Here is a 20,760-nt window from a genome sequence, read left to right as displayed (position 1 = left end):
GTGAAGCAAAATTCACTTTGTGCCTCCTTTCTCCTCTGTCACTTCCATCCTAAAAATTGATTTTTGGAATCAAGAATTTAACTATTTTCGCCTGATCAATTAATGCATTCATTTTTATATAATAAACATATAAATATTTTAGAGACAGAAAGAAGCCGAGAAAAGTAGCGATTGAATAGCTTAATTTTGGCACTGCTCTAATTCTGTGCCAGTGGGTATAAACTTTTAAAAAGAGCCAATGCTTTGTGTGCCGTTTTATGTGTTAGTTTTGTTTTACTTCTGTATATATTTTGCGCATGCGCATATTTTGTTTTTAATGCCATGCCAAACGAGAGCTGACAGCTCAAGAAACTATTTTCAACGATAACTCGTAAAATATTTATTATCTTATCTAAGGTTACCATTTCACTTTGTATTAATTCTCTGTATGATTCTGTATAATTGATAAAAGAACAAGAACAAATACACACTGAAATACGTGGTTGGAGGATTTGGGATATTTAAAAATTTGGACATTAAAAAAATCAGACGCAAAAAAAATTAAACACAAACATAGTCCGAAAAAAAAATCATAAAAAACTCTTCAAAGTTATTGCAGTGTGTTTGTTCGGAAAAACGTTTACAGATTTTCTTATATCATTAAAAAGCTCAAAATTTTTTCATTAGAATACGTTAAAGTTTTATTTTAAGATTTATCCTCAAAATCATTACAGTAAAGTTTAAATTGTAAGAAAGTGTTTCAGAGTGATATATAGATATGAACTTGCGAGTATTCAGAAAATCTAAAACCTTAATTTAATGCAGTAAAGTCAACACATGTTGTCAATAAAATGAAAACAAACATTTTCTCAAATGATATATATTTCTTGGAAAGGAGCATGACCGTCAATATCATCTATTCTCATTAAATGGTATTTTTCTATAACATATTCGCGTTCCATGGAACTTTTGAAGAAATGCCTCTTGTTTCGTCGAACTTGCTCCATAAATGAGTTGGCTATAAACTGACCAAGTTGGATAGCCTGTGGAGAATGTGGGATAGATACTGTTGTTGACCATTCGAACATAGTCTTTTCTGGATGAAACTGTATACCATAAAACGGAAATTTTTTTCCTAGTTAAGAACAAAGACATATAAATTATTCAACATGATTTTCTGGTGTACTATAATTACTAAAAAATGTATCTCTTTATTTGGCAAATGTCAATCACATAAAGCCTTCACGCCACGTAACAAATAAACCAGAAATAGATGACAAAGAATTTTAAATTGCAAACGATTTGCCTTAAAATAATATTAAAATTGCAATAAAATTTAAATTGCAATGAAATATCTATTCCACCAAAAGCCTTGGTGGCAACTGAGTGGCATTTATATCGTTTGTTGAAGTAATATATTTTTGCATATAAATGGCTTGTTAACTTAGTTGAAGCCTGTTAATTAGCTCGTTGGAAAAGCAAGTAAACGCCGTTCAAAATGTTTCCCCGAACATAATTTGTCCGAAATATAATAGGTCCAAAACAAGCAAGCAAACAAACAAGAATTCTTGTTTGTTTGCTTGCTTGTTTAAACTGTTGACGATATTTCCGTGTTTTTGGTTGTTTTGTGGTAAAAAACCTTTACGTCTTGAAAGAGTCTTCGCGTGAAAAAACTATTCGCGTTTTGCTAATTTATAATTTCCGCAAGCACGAACTTTCGCGAAAATGATTATTTCAAAGGTTTTTGCTCTAAAAAAGTCACAATAAAATTAACAGCTTGATCCGCGAAAATCGAGTAATAAGAATTTAAACTTCTAAATAGTTTTTTTTAATTTGTTTTTTCTTTATTTGTCATGAGGTATTTTCCACTGTAAAAACGTAAAGGACAGGAACAGAAATGCTTTTGAGCATGCGTACTAAAATATTAACACCGCGTAAGTGGATAATTTCCCATCCCATTGTGTTCCAGGGAAGTAGAATCATTGTAGAATCCAATTCAACCTTTTTATTCTGTCCAAAACAAGAATGGCGCAAAAGGTGTTTACTTTCTGCATTGAAATGTGCGCAATATGAAAAATATAAACTGAAAATAAGAAGTTGAAATTTTATATTCTGACTTGATCTTCTTTTATTTTGTTTCGCGGAAAATCTTCTTTAAGTTGAAACAGAAAAGCTTCTGAGCATGCGTCCTCAAATTGTTTGCAACACATGAACGAAAGATTTCTTGCCCGTTTCGTTTTGTGGCAAAGAAGAACCCAGTTAAAGTTTTTCTTTGCATTGTATACGGATTTGAAGAATAGACAAGAAGCCCTACGGCTTAAAGATTTCCGCCATTAGCAATAATCTGAACTTTGAAGAGGACTGAGTAATATGGGGGAACAAAATCATTGACTATTCTAAAATTTTTATATTCAATTTTTGATTATTATTGAAACTGTAAATCATAGCTAACTTAACTTACATAGACTTCAATTCTCTATAAGAACAATTTTAAAAGAAAAATAATAAACCTGAAAATTGATGAACAATAAAAACAAAATAAGAACAACGACAAGGCTGAAAATTTATCTATTTTCTCTTTTTCTCCGAAAAACAGCTTGGAAAATATTTTTAAAGGTAGCAGCAAATTTTTTTTTTTACATAATCAGTTACGAAAGGTTATTTTCAGACTACATATTCTTATTTTTTCTTTTATAACACACTTCTCACGATTTTATAGCTATAATACATTATCTATCACCAAAAATATTTAGCCTCAACAATTCCTCTTTAAATTAAAATTTATGAATATTTTAATAGTTCTGCTGCATATAGCTTTAGTCTACGTGGTTGCAAAATTGTACAGAAGGAAATGACGTAATTATTAAAGGGAAACGTTAATAACATCAAAGATGGCGCATTATAAGACGATCTTCATTATGCTACACTGCACGAGCTTTAACTTTTGATAGCATATAAACTTTAAAATCATTGGATGTTAAAACAATTTGTTGCACTGTTAGGATTCTTATTGGCTGAAAACTCATTTTAGCCTCGTTCTCAGAAAAAAAATCTGTCAAAACGAGGATTTAGGCTTTAGCCTGGATAAGTTTGGACGTCCAACCTAGCTGCGCTGTCTCTATCTATCTCTCTATCTATCTCCTCATGCGATTTTAAAGATTCTGCCTTCCTGGCGGAAATAAAAAAATTAGTTAGCCAGTCAATTGTTTTATTTCGTGAGAATTGCGCAAAGTGTGCTTACTTTTTGTGTTGTAATGTCCGAAATAATATTTTCTTTTCTTTTCGGCGTTTATAACAACCTTTGTCGATAAAGGAGCGTTGAGGAAAAAATAACTACAACAAAACAATGAAATGGTTGTCATTACCTTCCATTGCAGAAACAAATTCCGTTCCATTTCGATCAAGACTTGTAGCCAATATATCAAAGAAATTATTTAATTTACTAGAACGTTTAAAAAAATCAGATGTGATACTGTATTTGTGAAAGTGAGCTGTTATAGGGTGTTTTTCACTGTATTGGATCATCATTTTCGGCATCGATGAGAGAAATGAATTTTTCAAGCTTTTTCTGTTCCATCGTACAGTAGCAGGATAATCTTGTGAATCTGTGGCGATAATTGGGGATTCATTTCCTTCCACATGTACAATAAGTGCTTGGAAACCACGGCAAATACCTAGAATGGGAAATACCTCGCCGTTCTTGTTAGCTGTCATCGAAAGTTCAAAAAGTTTCTTTGTAACATTGTGATATCCAGAATGATTTAAATTGTTGCCTGCTCCTGGAAAGAGCAAACCATTTACAGAGTTAAAAATAGTTTTAACTTTTTCATTGCTCATTTTAGAGGATATCGGAACCAGTCTCGCACCAGTCATTTCGATCAATTTTACATAGCTAGCAGGAACAAAATGCTTCCCCCTCAGGTTGGGGTAAGTTTTTAATAGCACAGCATCTATTATGTCCATTACAACAACACCAACAATAGGTCTCTCATTAACTTCTTTATTAGGTTCTTTTGAAGAGAAAAAGCATGCAAAGGAACTTATCAGAAGAAAAATTAAAAACTCTATTCGCTTTGTGTCTGCCATCTTTATATAACTCTTTCAACTAGCCTTCGTTAAGCTTCAAGAGCATGCTTAAAATATTTGTAAAACAAAAATGAAAATATTTTCATTGTTGTTAGATCAGATATGTAACACATCTTATCACACATTCAGTATACTTTATAAATCTTAAATTATTTCTCCATTTAAACAGCTGTTGAAAATAGTGAATTAAATTAGATTATTGTTTTCCTACAAGTAAACTTAAAATAAGTGAAATAGCTATATATATATATATATATATATATATATATATATATATATATATATATATATATATATATATATATATATATATATATATATATATATATATATATATATATATATATATATATATATATATATATATATATATATATATATATATATATATATATATATATATATATATATATATATATATATATATATATATATATATATATATATATATATATATATATATACATTTATGTATTTAAATATGCTTCCCTCAAATCCATCGAAATAAGTTTTTACACACTTTCTAAAACACGTTAGTTTGTTTGTTTGTTTATTTGTTTCGACACGGTTCAGTTCCCTTGTCTGAAGAGAAATCTTGCCTTATGGATGTTTACATTGTGGTCATACGCATCAGTTTTTTCTAATGAAGTATAATTTTTTTCAATACCATAATCTGCATAATATGTTATTTAGCAGTGAAGTAAACTACGTAAAAGATGTATTCGTACGTGAAAAGGGGGGCTTACACGTAAGAATAATCATATAGAATGATAACCATTTTTGAATTTTTCTTGATATTATTGCATTGTTCTTCCATGTATACACTTTAAGGCGTGAGTATACGAAAAAAAAGTTGTTGTTTTTTTAAAAAAAAATTTCAGTGATTAGATCGAAAAAAATCTGGGTTTTAAAATGGCGCAAAAATATTTTTTAAAAAATGTATTTAAGATAGCTTATTATGCCCCAAAAAAATTTTTTTTATAAATTACTTTTTTGTTATGCGATAAAGATCAAATATTTGTACACACGTAATCATCTTGGCTATTAATTTTTTTGACTGTTTGTGTTCGGACAAATCTTTCATTCGAAATAAATTTCATTTATAACAATTCTCTCTGTCTATATCATTTTCAGCAACTGTGATGAACTTCTTTAAAAACAACTTCGCCAAATCGCTAGTGATGTTTTTCGCATAACATAGTTAGCTACAGAAAAATGGTTTCCAAAACAAATTTTTGGAAAATGTGTCTTTTTCAGATACTTCAGAAAATGTGACTATATACAAAAGTTTATAAAAGTACAGGTCCTTTTCGCAACAGTCATGACATTTTCGAAAAGTTAATTGTTAGATCCATTTTGAAATTCCGTGGGAACTAACTCACACAGAAAAAGCAAAAATTATAAGCCAAAATTTTTTTGTTCATCAAAAAGAATACACGACTAGTGGTAGAAGTGTTAACATTACAGCATGCAGCCTTGGTGACAAATTTTCCTCACAAAACTTATACAAATAAAGTAATGACAGACATATAGAGATCGAGAAATAAAAATAAATAGTATTTATAAAAAGAAATAGAGAGAGTCTTGTAAATAAAACTATCAAACTGATACACTCGCATACTTTCGTGGTTAGAAACTTTCGCAATGTTTTGCGATTTTATGACTCTTCTCGCAAAACAGATAGGATGGTCACAGCATCTAAAGTAAGTACGGCGATAATTCCATATATCGTATGAAATATCGCCAACCATGGAAACTGAGGAAGACGGCAGAGTATTAATCCAGTGACTCCTAGTCCAGGGTCTAGCATTCCTCCCTATAGCCCACATGCTGATCGCTTAGAATTAAAACCCTGTTTAATTAGGATTACGGAATGTACAATATGCAACACACCTGAAAGAGAAATAAAGAATGATTTACTTCAAGTAAAATTTTTGTTTTTCATTACTTTGTAGTATATATATTTCTAAGCATTTCTTCATTGAGTGTGTCTTTTCTCAATTCTTGTCCCCAGAGCTCTTTGAGATATAAACCTCGTGTCTATCTCAAAGAGTTCTGGGGTCGAGGTTCTCTTTCCTTCTCAGACATAAAAATGTAAGATTGTTGTTTAAAGAAACATTTTAAATGGTTTATGTGATAGTTTCCTTTACGTAGGGTATGCTTTAAGTAGTGGTACCTTCTACATTGTTAACTCTTACAAGACCAAATATCCGAGCAAATCGGGCAAAAACACCCCCGCTGTCAGACTCCTAAATGCTAGGCTGTCATGAAAAGCATTTTTTATGTTTTGGAGAGAGGATGACTTGGGCTACCCTAAAATAACAGCGATAAACGGTCCAGGTATTGTCCACAGCCATTAATAGTGGCTCAAGTTTCAAGAAGTCATTTACTAGGTAAAAAAAGGGGTCTTTTGAAGGTCCTGTAAGGGTTAACATACTGCTTGGTAGTAAGTGGGAGTCGGTCCATAGTGGTCAGATTGCGAGCCTCAAACGTGCTACATGACGTTCGGGTATGTTTTAACGACACACACAGGAAGTTTTTCTCATTGGTTAGTATGTGTATGTCCAAATTTAATTAACTTTTATAAATAAAATCTTGTGTTGCAGAATAATGCTTCCCTAGATTAAAACCAACTTATATCGTCCATGATGTCTAACTCTTTGATATAATGAAAATGTCTATTTTTCAGCTAAGATCTGTTCCATTGTTTTCGAGATATATTAAAAAATGTTTCTTGGTTATCATCAGAGAAGTAACGTCAACGATTTGATAGCCAAAGTTAAAACAAGAACAAAAACGATATAAAAAAACCCGGAAAAATAATGCTCAAATGTTTCACACACGACTTTGAAGTACAGCCAAGTAGCTGTTTCAAGAATGAGCATAAGGTGAAAAATTAGCTAGCTCCCTGAATTAGAATGCTTTATTTCTACTGCTTGTCATCGCCATGCTTGTTGTTTTCTTTTCTGACACGGTCACACACACCGACGCTAAACTTTTCAGTAAGATTGATATTACAAGTAATGTTGTTCTGAGTAATTAACCCACAGAATTATTGATTATACCTTTAAGCTTGGATTGCGCTAGGGGTTAAACAGCCTAGTTAACTAAGCTTTCTTCGAGGATGTCAAATTCAGTTTCTCTTATATAAAAACTCTGATGCAAATGAATGCGTCAAACCAAATTCCTGAAATTTAAATCCGCCTTATAGAAATCCCCGAATTACAATCAACTAATGAGCACAAAGTCGGAGTGGTCAGATCTTACCCTTTTTAAATAATACAAAGCAACTGATAATATTTGTTCGGATGAGTAAGGCCATTTGCACTCAACACAAAGGATTTCCGATATTGACTATGTGAGCAAAGAACAATAGAATTAACCAATCAAAAAGAGCGGACAGTATTCTGACTGCAGAAAAATCGTTTAAGACCAAGCGTAATTTTTCCACCTGAGCTATTCCGATTTCCTGATGTTAGAAGAATAATGCTTGGTCTCCTGGGTTTAATTGATTTTAGGTTTTACCTCAAACTCGTGTATGAACACACCATGCAAAGCTATTTTATTCTAAAATCTGTAAAAAAAACAAAGAAATAAATGGCCACGTATTTCAAACCAGCAGATTAAAGTAAAAGCGACTGGGCTTTTAAGTTCGGTCGGTATTCAACTAAAAACGCAATCTAGGAGCTTTCAACCATTTTCTGTACGAGTTTGAGTACAATCGAAAAAAATTCTTTGATGTTCACCATTGTTTTCCTAAATATTGTGGCTTAATCTGATATCTTTTAAACATTTTTTAACTGTTCTGTCGTTAAATCACTTGAGACATTGTTTTGAACTTTTCTGCTTTTTGTACAGTCACCTCACTACACATCAGCAAAAAAACACTTCAAGCAAATCCAGACTATGTTTTTAAATTTATTTTTTTCGCGATGAAATATACCGATGAATGTTCTTACCTATTGTACGTATCTTTCTCACGTGTCCACGATCCACTTCTGTAACTTTTCTCTCTCGCGCTAGATTATACATTTCCAAATAAACATTTATCAAAACAAATTTCAAAGTATACGCTTATGATTCATGCGTTTGTTTTACACTTTATGCTTTCGTGTGTTCTTTTTACAGCTGTTTGCACACGACAAGTTGTTTATCACAAAACAATTAATCAAGATAATTGGAATCAAGTGATTAAGGCTGAACGACGGCTGTGTTAAGTTTTACCTCTGTAATTCATACAACCTCGATTGCCTAGTTTTACCTTTAAGAGCACTGAGTCACAAAGAGCTAGGTCTTATAACAGCTACACATTTTCTTCCTTCTAAAAGATACATTAGTGATAAAAAGTACCCAAATGCCCAGGTCAACAGGCAACCAGTAACCAACTATTAAACCTCATATAAAATTTTGTATTACTTATCAAAAAATCGTGAATATCTGTTTGATTGGTTATAGTGACTAGTAGGTGCGTGTGACCAATGTCAGTGGAAGAAACCAAATAAATATTTGGATGTTGTTATTATGTTACTAGTCGATAAGGCCCGTGGAAAAATCCACTTAGGCAATAGGACATTGAAAAAGTTGGTTTGCTGACGTCAGCATTGCAAATCCAAAAACAAATTGGCGAAATTTAGTTTATTCGTTGCCTGTAACGTGTAGAGGTTAAAACGTTGATCAAAATAATATATAGGATCATATCGTTTCAACGAACGAAACGACATAAAAGGGTTTAAAAATTTTGCTGACGTCAGCAATGGCCCGTTAAAACGCAAAAAAAAATTGTTCAGAAATTATAATCCCTGTTACCTTCATCATATAGACCTTGAAACGATGATCAAGAAAATGTATGGGATCATGTACTTTTGACAAACGGTTGCAAAGATATTGGGGTTTAAAGGTTTTTTGATGACGTCATCAACCCGTCCATTCCGAAACGGATTGGGGAACCAGGTTTTGGAAAATTACCCAAATTGGTCCTAGGTGCTCCCTAGTTACCTACGCGGTGAAAAATCATTGACGTCATCACCTCGTTTCCAAGTTATTTGGCCTCTAAGTTTTGGGTGCACTGTAATGGCTTCATTAATTTAATTTAGGATATTGACGTTAAAGTAGTGTTATTGACGTCGCGCCGTAACGTCAGAAAATTTAATATATTAGACATAAGTTTTTCGGCGACATCAAAGGAAAATGACGATATTCACTTTGCCTGTTACAAACAGACACAGTCTCTGTATTATTATAAGAGACTAGTCGATAAAGCCCGTGGAAAAATCCACTAAAGGCAGAATAAAAATTCTGATGACGTCAGCAACCCATCGACAAAAAAAATAATCAGAACCTTGTTTTCACGTTGCCTCCATTGTGTAGAGCTTAAAGCGCTGATCAAATAAATGTATATGATTATGTGCTTTTGATAAACGGTTAATGAGATATAGGGGTTTAAAAATTTTGATGATGTCAGCAGAGACCTGTCAAAACACAAAATATTTTTTTAAGAAATTTGTATACCCGCTGCCTTAATCGTATAGATCTTGAAACGCTGATTAAGAAAATGTATAGGATCATGTACTGTGGATAAACGGTTGCAGAGATATTGGGGTTTGAAGGTTTTTTTGATGACGTCATTAACCCGTCCATTCCGAAACGGATTCGGAGACCCAGGTTTGGGAAACTTACCCAAATTGGTCCCAGGTGATCACTAGTTACCTACGCAGGAGATGACGTCAGTTATTTCCACCCGTTTCCAAGTTATTTAGCCTTAAATTTAAAAGTGCAATGCAATGGCTTCACTAATCTTAATATACTTTCCTTTGACGTCAATATTGCTTTAACGTCAAAGTTTGCTAATTTACAGAACAAATTTTTAGGCGATATTTTATAGACTTTATCAAAGAAATTTTATCCACTTTGCAAAAGTGACAGACAGACAGAACTGGCGTATTATTATATAGACTAGTCGATAAGGCCCGTGGAAAAATCCACTTAGGCAGGATAACAGAGAAAAACAACCGTCATTTAAATTTTGATGATGTCAGCAGAGACATGTCAGAACACAAAATGTTTTTTTTTAGAAATGTGTATGCCTGTTGCCTTCATCGTATAGATCTTGAAAAGCTGAGCAAGAAAATGTATAGGATCATGTACTTTTGACAAACGGTTGCAGAGATATTAGGGTTTAAAGGTTTTTTAATGACGTCATCAACCCGTCTATTCCGAAACGACTTCGAGGACCCAGGTTTGGGAAAATAACCCAAATTTGCCCTAGGTGGTCCCTAGTTACCCACGCAGTGAAAAATCATTGACATCACCACCTTGTTTCCAAGTTATTTGCCCTTAAAGTATTATGTGCACTGTAATGGCTTCATTAATTTAATATAGGATATTGACGTTAAAGTAGTGTTATTGACGTCGCGCCGTAAAGTCAGAAAATTTAGCATATTAGTCCTTTTTTTTTCGCAACATCAAAGGAAAATAACCACATCCACTTTGCCTGTCACCGACACACAGACAGACACACTTAGCGTATTATTATATAGATTAAGCAAGTCCATTATGTGGTCTGTGGATCCGCGTCCTTTCTATTTGCATTACATTATTATAGCGTGGTCCAGAGCCTGTGTGACCATATTAGTTATAAGTTTTTACTGCAGTGGTGGCTTTATCTTGCCAGCAAAGGCATTAAAAATCGGGGGCTTGATTAAAAGTCGTAAAATTTGACTACGCCATTTTTAGTATAAACGCTGTACCATTTGATCAATTTCTTTAATGAGTACTACGTGAAGTTCTAGCGTTGACATAATGCCTGGTGGACGATCTAATATAATAACGGCCATGTTTTAGATCCTTTTTGGACTTCTTTGTCTCCTAAAAGTTTTGTATTTGTTTGTTTGTTTTTATATGCTTATACCATGTGGGAAAAATATATTGTCACGCTTTGTTTCTAGTCATATATAAATCCTTAATAAGAAGCTCAGGGTATTGAAATATTTTGCCATTAACAAACCATAGCATGTAGGCAAACGAGGGTTTTAAATAACCTGGAAAATTTTGAATAAAAGCCAAGGAATATGTGGGAATTATCGAATATAGAGATAGAAATAGGTTACATTCGGGACAGCTCTGTGCACATCATGAACATCGACTTATCTCCCTCCTCAAATCTGCTCCTTTAATTCTCCATCTCAAGGCGGCATCTATAAAAACTTCTGAACATCGAGTCGTCCTCACCATCACAACGCTGCTTGGGTACTCCATCTCGACCGCTTGTTTGGGGTTGGTCTACTTATGGAAATGCAATGAGCAAACTGTGCAGCAGAACCCTTGGAGAGAATACTTAGGTATGTCCGGGATCAGTTTAAGATTAGGGACATATGCAGCAGAGCTTTTGAACTGAAGCCGTGGGTACTTGAATATGTTCCGGGTCAGTTGAAGACTCAGGACAGGAGAGCTGTTGAGCAGAACCCTGTATGCTCGAGTATGTTTTAAAACAGTTTAAGACTGATGATATGAGTAGTATAGCTGTTGAGAGAATACCCTGGATGATTGATTATGTTTCGGGCTGGTTCGTTACAAATAAATGTTTTGAACGACTCACATATGGCTTTCCCGACCTAGGTAGAACTATTGGCGACATCTCGGAAAGTTTCAAAGACATCATTCAACATATTGATGCCTATCACCAGCGGAAAGCACAGAAGGCTAGAATCAAGAACAAGCTTTATTAGCCATTAGCCTGGCATCCTGACAAAATTATAGACTGGTGCTTTCAGAGGATGAAAAGAAAGATTTGAAAATTGTGGAAAAATGTCTAATAACAGGATCTTATTTTTCAGTGAACATAAAATAAAGTGATGGAGCAATGCCATGGTGAACGCATACTTAACGAGCATAATAGATGCGATTGTAGACAAAGATTTGTATTGGCAGATAAAATGTTGTGCTGATGCAGCTATCAGGAGCATATCACGTATGGTGGAGGTAATTGCTTATGTCATGATCTAGGACCCTATACTAGTTGGACCCTAAAAACCATCTAATAAATATGATGTTGAATTTTGGAGACAAGATCGTCAAAGCAAAAGTTTTTTACGGTAACGTAACACCATACCATATCGAAGATGTAAATATCGAAAACCTGGTTCTGAGCGACTCTATCCCTTTAAACAAGGGCAGGGCGAGAGATATGTGGTTGGACAATCTATGCCATTTTCGTTGTTGATAAAGATCCCTAAAAATATCTGCTCACATGGTGTCTCTCATTACAACAATAATTCTGCATTAACTATGTCGTTTGATCTTGCTGACCAGTGGGTTAATCGCCAGGGCCATTCTATCATTGAATGTACATTTATTCGGCCTACTTCAAGAAAATTAAAAATTATTGAATTGTAACTTGTTTTAGACCAATCTGATGAAAGATAATTTTGCATGAGGCAAGAAAAATTACACAGGCATTTTTAGATAGTAAAAAAGGTAAAAATATTTTTTTTAAAATGATTCTTGCTAGGCCTGTGAACATGCTTTAGGGAAATTCCAGACAAATTGAACACAATCATATTTTAAGTCACATTTTGATTGAGAGCTCAGCCTGGAATTCGGTTAAATACAGGATCAACTAAAGATAGTGGTAGATATTGACCAGCTCCCCACTGTGATATATTATTAAGAGTGCTAATACTAAATACAAGGTAGTAAACATAAAAAAATCACAAAATAAATTACGCTAAACAATTATGCCAGCAAATGAAAAATTTTTTTGCTAAAAATATATATTTTTGCTGATATATTTTTGTGATTGGATGCTCTTATAAATGAGAATACTGAATTAATTCTTGCGGTTGGTTTAGCATTCTGAATATTTTCCAAGCATAGTGATAACAATAAACATCAAAGTATTTTATTTCTTGAAGGATAGCACACAATGCCTTGCTATTGGTAACGTTGTTTACCAATACTTAAAAGGAATCGACAAAATAGATCACATATGGACTTGTCAAATTCAATTTTTAAACCCGTATAATGCTTTTTATATAATTCTTGGATTATTATGTGTGCTTGTCGAGTGAACATTAGAAAAAAGCGGTATGGCGTTTTAACATGTCATTAGGAAAAGAAAAAACCGAATTTATGGTTGGCTTTTTGGGAATGTTAAGGCCACTAAAATGTAATTGCAAAAAAAAAAACTCTTAATTTTTAAGTCATTTTTTTATCCACATGTAAGGTTTTCTCCAGCTTTATGGACTCTATATCAGGTGCTACAGTGAGTTTACAATGTACGAATTCAGGTTCAGTTAACCATTGTTAAAATAAATTTTGTCAAAAATAATATTAAAGAAGAAACTTTGGGATTGGCACAGCAAAATCTTGGTCATTGTGTAAAACCTGCAATGCAGACATAGATATGAACTTACAAAAACTGAGAATTCTAAATTTCAGCCTAAATAATTTAAAAAAAAGGAATGTTAACATGTAGTTAAATTTCTGCCTAACTATAGCTACAATTGTGGGAAAAAATATCGAGACGAATTCAGTTTTTTTCGTTATTATCCAAATAACTGTCAACAGTCAATGCTCTGTAGCCGGCAGGCTTCAAAGTCACTCTTTTGCACACACGTAGGGCAGTCACAAAGCATTGAAAGTTGCTAGTCACATTCTTTGGCACGCCTGCACACCGAAATAATTCACGTCGGAAACTAGAAATGCCCCAAAATTCGTAAATAATGGCCTTACTGACGTCAGGAACAATTAGCACATTTTAATAATTTGGACTTTACCAAACAACCTCGGCTGAAAATCAACAAGTGAACTTTGACCTTTTTAATAACCTTGTGGTAACGAACTTCGAAACTAGCTGTCTTGTTTCAACATATTTTGTCCACGATTGTAGCTAGGCAGATATTTATGGTGTCATGCGTAATTAGTGGAACTTTTAAGTGAAAAGTGTTAAGAACTAATAAAGATTTTTGTACGCTTAAGAGAACCAAGTGGTATAGTCCAAGTGGCAAATCATTTAAGAAGTTTCTCCTACCTACAATTTTTACAACCCAGTGCTTGCTAGCCAACCAATTCAGTAAAATACACATAACTAAATTGCTTGAATTTCATGTAAACAGCAGCCTAAATAACATAATTGTATATACATTTGAAGAACGGTCAATTTGTGATGAGGCCTCCTCCAGGCCCATGTTCGTCTCGCCGTTCCGGTTATATAAAAGAAACAACAGGCACTGGAAACCAAGTTGATAAAATTCATAAATTTATGAAAGAAGGATTAGGATATTGCTAGCATAAATTTAGGAGGGTAAAAATATTTCTGAACATTGACATCTTCTTCTATAAGGTATTTACAAATTTTTCATCAAGTTCAAAAGTTATACGGGTATTATAATATAAATAATCAAATTTTATATGTTAATGATTTACTTTGATGAATAACATCAAATTTTCTTCTGTCTGTACGTGACTTACAGCTTTATTGGCATCCCTATGGCTCCGCACGGATGGCGCTTATGGTCACATATCGTGGGCCGAGAAACCGCAATTACATGTCGAAAGAATAAGAAAAATCTGTCGGTGTTAACAAGAATTCAGATGCGATCCGGAATCTTAGAAACAACTTCTTAATAACTTCAACGAGACACGTAGTTCTCTATTTAAACAGTTTATAAATTAAAAAATTACCATTTTAATTGAAAGTTTTTAAATCGTGGTTTTAATATTTAATGTTTCTAGCTGTTTTCTAATTTAGTAAGTTAGAAAAACTTTCTCCCTCAAAGTTTCTTTGAGGAATGCTCATAATGATACTGTTTTGATAATAGCTGATCAGAAAATAAAAACGGTTGTAAGCAAGAATACAATTTTAACACTAGTTGGATTAACACCAGATCACTATTGAATTGCTGTTTCTTTTAGAGGGGTGCCTAAATCATTTGAAGTTGGTGTTAATATGAAGGAGGTACAAGGTAATATTTATTTCAAAAGAGACAATTAATAAGCTAAGTTTCTCATTATATTCATTAAGCTGATAATCAATTATTTTATCACTTCGAGCAAAAAAATAAATTAAACACAAAATAGAAACAATATGTTCAATTGGGAGCATTGAATAATGAGATTGTCATGTTTGTACTTTTTCCGGCTTATTTCAAAAGAATCCAAAGTGCTCTGGTAAAAAGAAAGATATTTATTTGGAATTTGTTTCTAGACTGACCTCGTGGAATTAGCATAAATAAACCAGTCTTTTCGGCAGGAAGTTCTTATTCCTTCCTCTACAGGGAGTATTTGCTTTAATTCTCCAATTGTGCAGAAAAAGTCATGTTATTAATAATACGCGATCACAGTTTCGTGGAAGAATTCAAATTGTTTAATATCAATTTAGTGTTTCCTATAATTATAATTATAGGGGCATGGTTATTGCATCAACCTGAAACAAAATATATACAACTACTTTATCAAACCAAAACATGTACACGTTCATGTACAACATTGTGTTCTTTGTCAAATCCAGAAAGAAAAGTTACTCAGGCTAAATATTGGTTAAATATTGTGCGGGCTAAAAAAGAAACATTAGTTTGCTCGTTGGGCAGACCAGGGAAATATGTTGGAGAAAACGTTTGATTGATGTAAGCTGATATGTGTATGTAGTAATTTTAAAACTACGATGGAAAATTAATTTCCAAACAGAAACAGTGATTTGCAGGAGTTTTTTCATCCAATTTTACGTAATGCAGAGGAGACGATTGCACAGCTCAGAAATAATAAATTTTAATTATGGTTTTGTCCTTCATCTATGTCAATAATAATAAATAAAATAATGAATAAAAAAATTTAAAAAGATAAAGGCTCAGCGTTTAACACATAATAATGGTTGGAGATATAAGGTTAATAGTTTGAAAAGATTGTGATAGGATCGACAGCTGATAAGATAATGTATTTGAACATCACATAAGCCTTTTCTCTTATTATGTTAACTTTTCACTCTTGTTGCTTGTTTACAGAAGGGTCCTAGGAAAAAAAGAAGTATAGTATCTCTTTCAGTGCAAAATAAACACGTTGAAAAACAATTTATATTTACTTATTATATTTATTTATATTCACCGATTTATATTGCAGTTTAATTTATATTTTGCGCGATTGCTCACAGTAAAATAAACAAGAATTCAGTCGCTGCATCCGGGAATCGCTTTTTCGTGCACCCTTAACATTGATTCAGCATATAGTTTAAACACGATAAGGAGAATAGTTTCCGGAGTTAACAACGAAACAATACACTAATTAGAATTAAAGAAGTAGTAATTACAGTAGTAATGATTATTACACAGAGACATAAGTAAGTATATCAGTAGGAATATTCCTTTCCATTTAGTGCATGAAAAATATTTTAATTCAACATTATTTATAATGTTGAATTCACAGGAACGAATTTTGCATTGGAGGCGAAGAATCAGATTTGTTGGTAAGTTTATGTTTCTGTCTTGTTAGTAGTATTATTGAAACACCTGGTTTTACAAATCTTTACTTGATCTTTGCTTGCCACGTTTGTGTAACAAAATGGCAGAAAACTATTCCATGCAAGTTAATGACTCATGTATGGACTTGTGTTTTTTATTGTTAGTTTTGGTGTATTGACTGCTAGCTTTCTGTATAAAAATGTTTTATTGTTCGTTGCAGTCACACTTCAAACTTTGCTTGGTGTATTCTTTGCTATCACAAGTGCGTTTTTGTGGACCATTTCCAGTACGCAGACACAAGTAAATATCACTGAAACATTGTGGGACAGCTATTTTTTGATAGGTGGTGGCATTTCGACTCTGGTATCATACATATATCTGAGAAATGTTTGCGTTCAAAAATTATCTTTCACCTTTGGTATCATACTGACTATGGTCATAACCATGGATATTTGTTTGACGATGGGTTCAACATTGTAGGTTTTTTTTACTAGCGTTGCGTTATTGTTAGATCAAATTCAGAACTTTATTGAATAAGGTTGCCTGCATAAAACGTATTTCTAAACTTTTTTCTTAAACATGACACTGACACAGAAGTAGAATATTGCTTGCAGCAAAGTAAGCTACAATTGCACATACCGAATCTTTCTTTACTGCACTTTGTTTTCAAAGTAAATTAATAAGATAAATAATATAGTAAGTTGATGAACTAAACTGTTCCACTGTTTTTGTTGTTGTAAATTTTGTGTATTTTTTTAGTGCAAAGGCTAAAATTTTTATGTTTATTTTCCTTCATCCTTTAAAAGTAATACCCAGTAATAGCGAGCCGTTAATGTTTTTATTGGATTAACATACACTAAGGTTAAGCTTAAGCACGCACAGGAAGTAATTTGTTTAATTTACAATTTCGTTACAGATCACATATCGGTCGTCCACTGGATTTAATGTACCAAACTCAATATAATGGTGAATACAAATTGGTTTATCCACTTTGTTGGTATGTAAGGATGGCAAGAGATATGCTGTGTTTATTTTCGATGTGTTTGTCGCTTGGAATCATTATAACAGCTCCTAGTGTAGAAGTAGAAGGTGAGAGAAATATAATCAAAAGTGTGTATTCACCAAAACTGTGAGTAAACTTTTTAAACATCCCAATGTTACGTATAGGTAAAACCTTGCAAATTATATCACTTATTTTTCTTGGTTCGTCACGAGAACTCTAATTCCATGTGATGTCAACCTCAAAAAATCATAAAAAATCAGATATAAAATATTGAAGATATTATTTCGGATTGGCTGTTCAGTGTTCATATCATTGTGGAAAGTTTATCATTCTTTAAACATGATAGTTTAGTAGGCTACGTTTCGGGAGATCCTTCTCCCATCATCGGACAAAGTAAAATGATATTGAGCATGTTTTTATATAGTTGCAGATCAACGAAATTCATAAAAATTAACCAATAAGGTGCAATCTGTTAATTACAGTTAATTACGGTAATTAACAGTTTTGAACCTAGATGTAGAAAAGTATTCTTCTGTATGGCTTGTAACCAAATCTCACAAAGTTGATAGGAGATGCTGTTTATGTGTCTGTCACGTTTTACGCTGTTGATAGTTTATTTTATCTTCCTAGTCGTTGTTCTGGATTCTCTCTCAATGATTTTCTTCTTATCCCAATTAAAATGATGACTCCTGCTCCAGCTGTGGTCTGCAAAGTCGTTTTTCTCCACATCTCCGTTTCTTATTGCGCGCATAATGTTCTTGAACTCGTTCCTTGAATTATATTGAAGAATTTAAAGAACGACAAAGGATTATATGGATTATAATATCTTTGTCGTTCTTTAGCAAGATTATCATGGATACACCTGACTACATCAACAAGTGCAACGAACACATCAACAACGAGCCTTACAAATTCTTCAAGAACGAAAAACCAGGAACATTTTTATGGAGTTAAAGAGAATGAATGCATCAACAATAAGCAGTATTATCGACTAAAACCTTGTGGCAGACCATCACTGCGATTTTATGGAGTACCAAAAATTTATAAACAGAGAAATTTAATCTAACCAATAGTCTCTTTCACTGAAACACTGTTATACAAACTATCAAAATTTTTTGCTTTTATCCTCAGCAATTTTAAAGCCGGGGACCATTGCAAGAACTCAAAGAATACATGAGAAAAATAAAGATAGCAGACGAAGAATGCATGGTATTATCTGATGTCACATCATTCTACGCCAATTTTCCCAGAAAGGACACCTTTAACATCCTTAAAGACCTTATCAAAAACAATGCTGTGTTTGGTAAAAAGACAAAGATTCCAGTACCGGATTTTCTGCGTTTGGTTGAACTTGTTTTAACAAAAACATGGTATCTGTTTAATAAGAACTTCCATACTTAGACAGACAAAGTTGCCAGAGGAGGCCCTGCATCATCAGTAGTTGCAGAATTATACATGCAAGCACATGAGAAAACAGTATTATTCACATAAAACAGATTTCCAAAGGTTTGGAAAAGATTGGTTGCCGACGTATTCATGAATACATTAACGGCCTCCATCGACAAATTAAATTCACTGTGGAGCTTGAACAAGATGGGAACAACGCTTTCCTTGAAACTTTGGTTGAACGAAAGAATAGAACTATTTCAGTTGCAGTGTATCGTAAACCAACACACACAGAAGAGTACCGTAACTTCGAATCAAACCATTAAGAATCTTGTAAAGAAAGTGTCATTTCTTCAAAAGCGCAGCCACTGACAAAAAAAGGAAAGAAAAAAGAGAATTAAAGAAACCATCAACAGTGTAGAACGTGACAAACATATAACCAGCATCTCGTATCAACTTCCTGAGATTTGGTTAGCAGCCCTACAGAAGAAGTAGTTATCTCCCTATAGGTCCGAAAATGTTAACTACCGTACTTAACTGTGATGAACTGCTTGTTCCCAATTGGATAATTTTTTTTTATGAATTTTGTTCATTTGCAATTACATAAATAGATGCTCAACATCATTTTACTTTTCCCAATGATGAAAGTAGGATCTCCTAAAACGTCGTCTATTAAACTATCATGTTCAAGAAATGATAAACTTTCCACACTGATAAGATGTAAAATATTTTTAGCAACATCATGTTAGACAATCTCATTTTCTAACCACAAAAACAAAAAAAAGCGACAATGCCCAATATATGATGACCGTTTTTATTGATAAAAAAGATATGGGCAAATTAACTTTTACACAGATCAAGTTTTCTACAGCCGTTTCACATTTTTTTTATTTTTAGAAAAAATCAAAAACAGTGCGAAAAACACAACCATCATGCCGAATGGAAAAGCCTAAACACAATTCTTCTACTGAATAATTTTGTAAAAATATTTTTCAATAATAAATTTTTATCTAAATATGTATTACTTTTTATACCTTTTAGTAAATATATTTGCTTCAAACTTACGCTAATTTACTTTGACTATTTTCTATGAGATTGTACTGCAAACGTGTTCCATGGCCTTTCACTGTTTTGCAAAGTAATTCTCTTTCCTGAGAGAAAGAAAATCGAATTTACCAGTCAAAAGTAAGTACGTGGTGCTGCCTCTTACACTAAAGAAATAAACTAAAAGAAAACATTGCAATGCTTATGGATTCTTATTTTCGAAGTCTTACTGTACTTTGTGTAAAAAAGCAAATCTGACAGTGACTAAGGTGTCGTTTGATGAAGCTGATCTTTGTTGATGCAGCTGCAAGCGCTTACCCGGAAGGATATTTTTCATTAGCATGTAGACAACTTTGATATACCATGTCGCACAAGCGCTTTAATGCATTGGCTATAATAGCTTTTCATAAGAAATTGACTGAAAAATCTTCCTTGATGATGTTGCTAATGAGTTCGTTGCGTCAAAACCAACTTAATTTTTGGTAAATCTGTTGGGAAAAATTCGTTAAATATCATTTTGTCCTATATTTTAGATAGCGTTCCGGACTGTAGATAGGTTATGAATTCATTTTTTTTAAAAAAAACTTTTCATATCTTTATTATCGTGCTTGTAATATCTACTTTATTAAGCGCTTGAAATTTTGATTGATAATAAAAAGGTCGTTTTAAAGCAATCTAGGCGCTTTAAATTCGCAAAACATTCTCGTGCCCTTGGAGCACACTATAGTGTCGCGTCGGGTTGACTCTAACTTCGCAACATCTTTTAAATGTGGCCCCCTCACTTTTAAATCGGTGGCGTGGGTCCTGATTTTG

At 33.1% G+C, this 20,760-nt stretch overlaps 2 protein-coding genes across 2 annotated transcripts; one reads left to right on the top strand and one right to left on the bottom strand.

The window, feature by feature from the left end:
- Positions 1–238: 238 nt before the first annotated feature.
- On the bottom strand, positions 239–4,070 carry LOC130614373 (gamma-glutamyl hydrolase-like). Its single transcript, XM_057435801.1, has 2 exons — positions 3,345–4,070; positions 239–1,114 (listed from the first exon to the last, which is right to left on the bottom strand). The coding sequence occupies exons 1-2, from the start codon at positions 4,063–4,065 to the stop codon at positions 849–851; spliced, it is 987 nt and encodes a 328-aa protein (XP_057291784.1). The 5' UTR covers positions 4,066–4,070; the 3' UTR covers positions 239–848.
- Positions 4,071–16,377: 12,307 nt separating this feature from the next.
- On the top strand, positions 16,378–19,984 carry LOC130614395 (uncharacterized). Its single transcript, XM_057435825.1, has 4 exons — positions 16,378–16,519; positions 16,735–16,990; positions 17,431–17,603; positions 19,801–19,984. The coding sequence occupies exons 1-4, from the start codon at positions 16,465–16,467 to the stop codon at positions 19,854–19,856; spliced, it is 540 nt and encodes a 179-aa protein (XP_057291808.1). The 5' UTR covers positions 16,378–16,464; the 3' UTR covers positions 19,857–19,984.
- Positions 19,985–20,760: the final 776 nt, after the last annotated feature.

This window comes from Hydractinia symbiolongicarpus, chromosome 11, assembly GCF_029227915.1.
Source record: "Hydractinia symbiolongicarpus strain clone_291-10 chromosome 11, HSymV2.1, whole genome shotgun sequence".
NCBI classification, from domain to species: domain Eukaryota; kingdom Metazoa; phylum Cnidaria; class Hydrozoa; order Anthoathecata; family Hydractiniidae; genus Hydractinia; species Hydractinia symbiolongicarpus.
The sequence above is the reverse complement of the archived record's forward strand: the minus strand, read 5'-3'. Positions and strand labels throughout refer to the sequence as shown.

Excerpts from the sequence above, each read along its gene's own strand:
- LOC130614373 (XM_057435801.1), bottom strand. The coding sequence starts at position 4,065 with ATGGCAGACACAAAGCGAATAGAGTTTTTAATTTTTCTTCTGATAAGT. Across the intron at positions 1,115-3,344 it reads ATTTGTTTCTGCAATGGAAG|GAAAAAAATTTCCGTTTTAT; the intron begins GTAATGACAACC and ends GTTCTTAACTAG.
- LOC130614395 (XM_057435825.1), top strand. The coding sequence starts at position 16,465 with ATGTTGAATTCACAGGAACGAATTTTGCATTGGAGGCGAAGAATCAGA. Across the intron at positions 16,520-16,734 it reads GCGAAGAATCAGATTTGTTG|TCACACTTCAAACTTTGCTT; the intron begins GTAAGTTTATGT and ends TGTTCGTTGCAG. Across the intron at positions 17,604-19,800 it reads TCCTAGTGTAGAAGTAGAAG|AAAAAATCAAAAACAGTGCG; the intron begins GTGAGAGAAATA and ends TTTTATTTTTAG.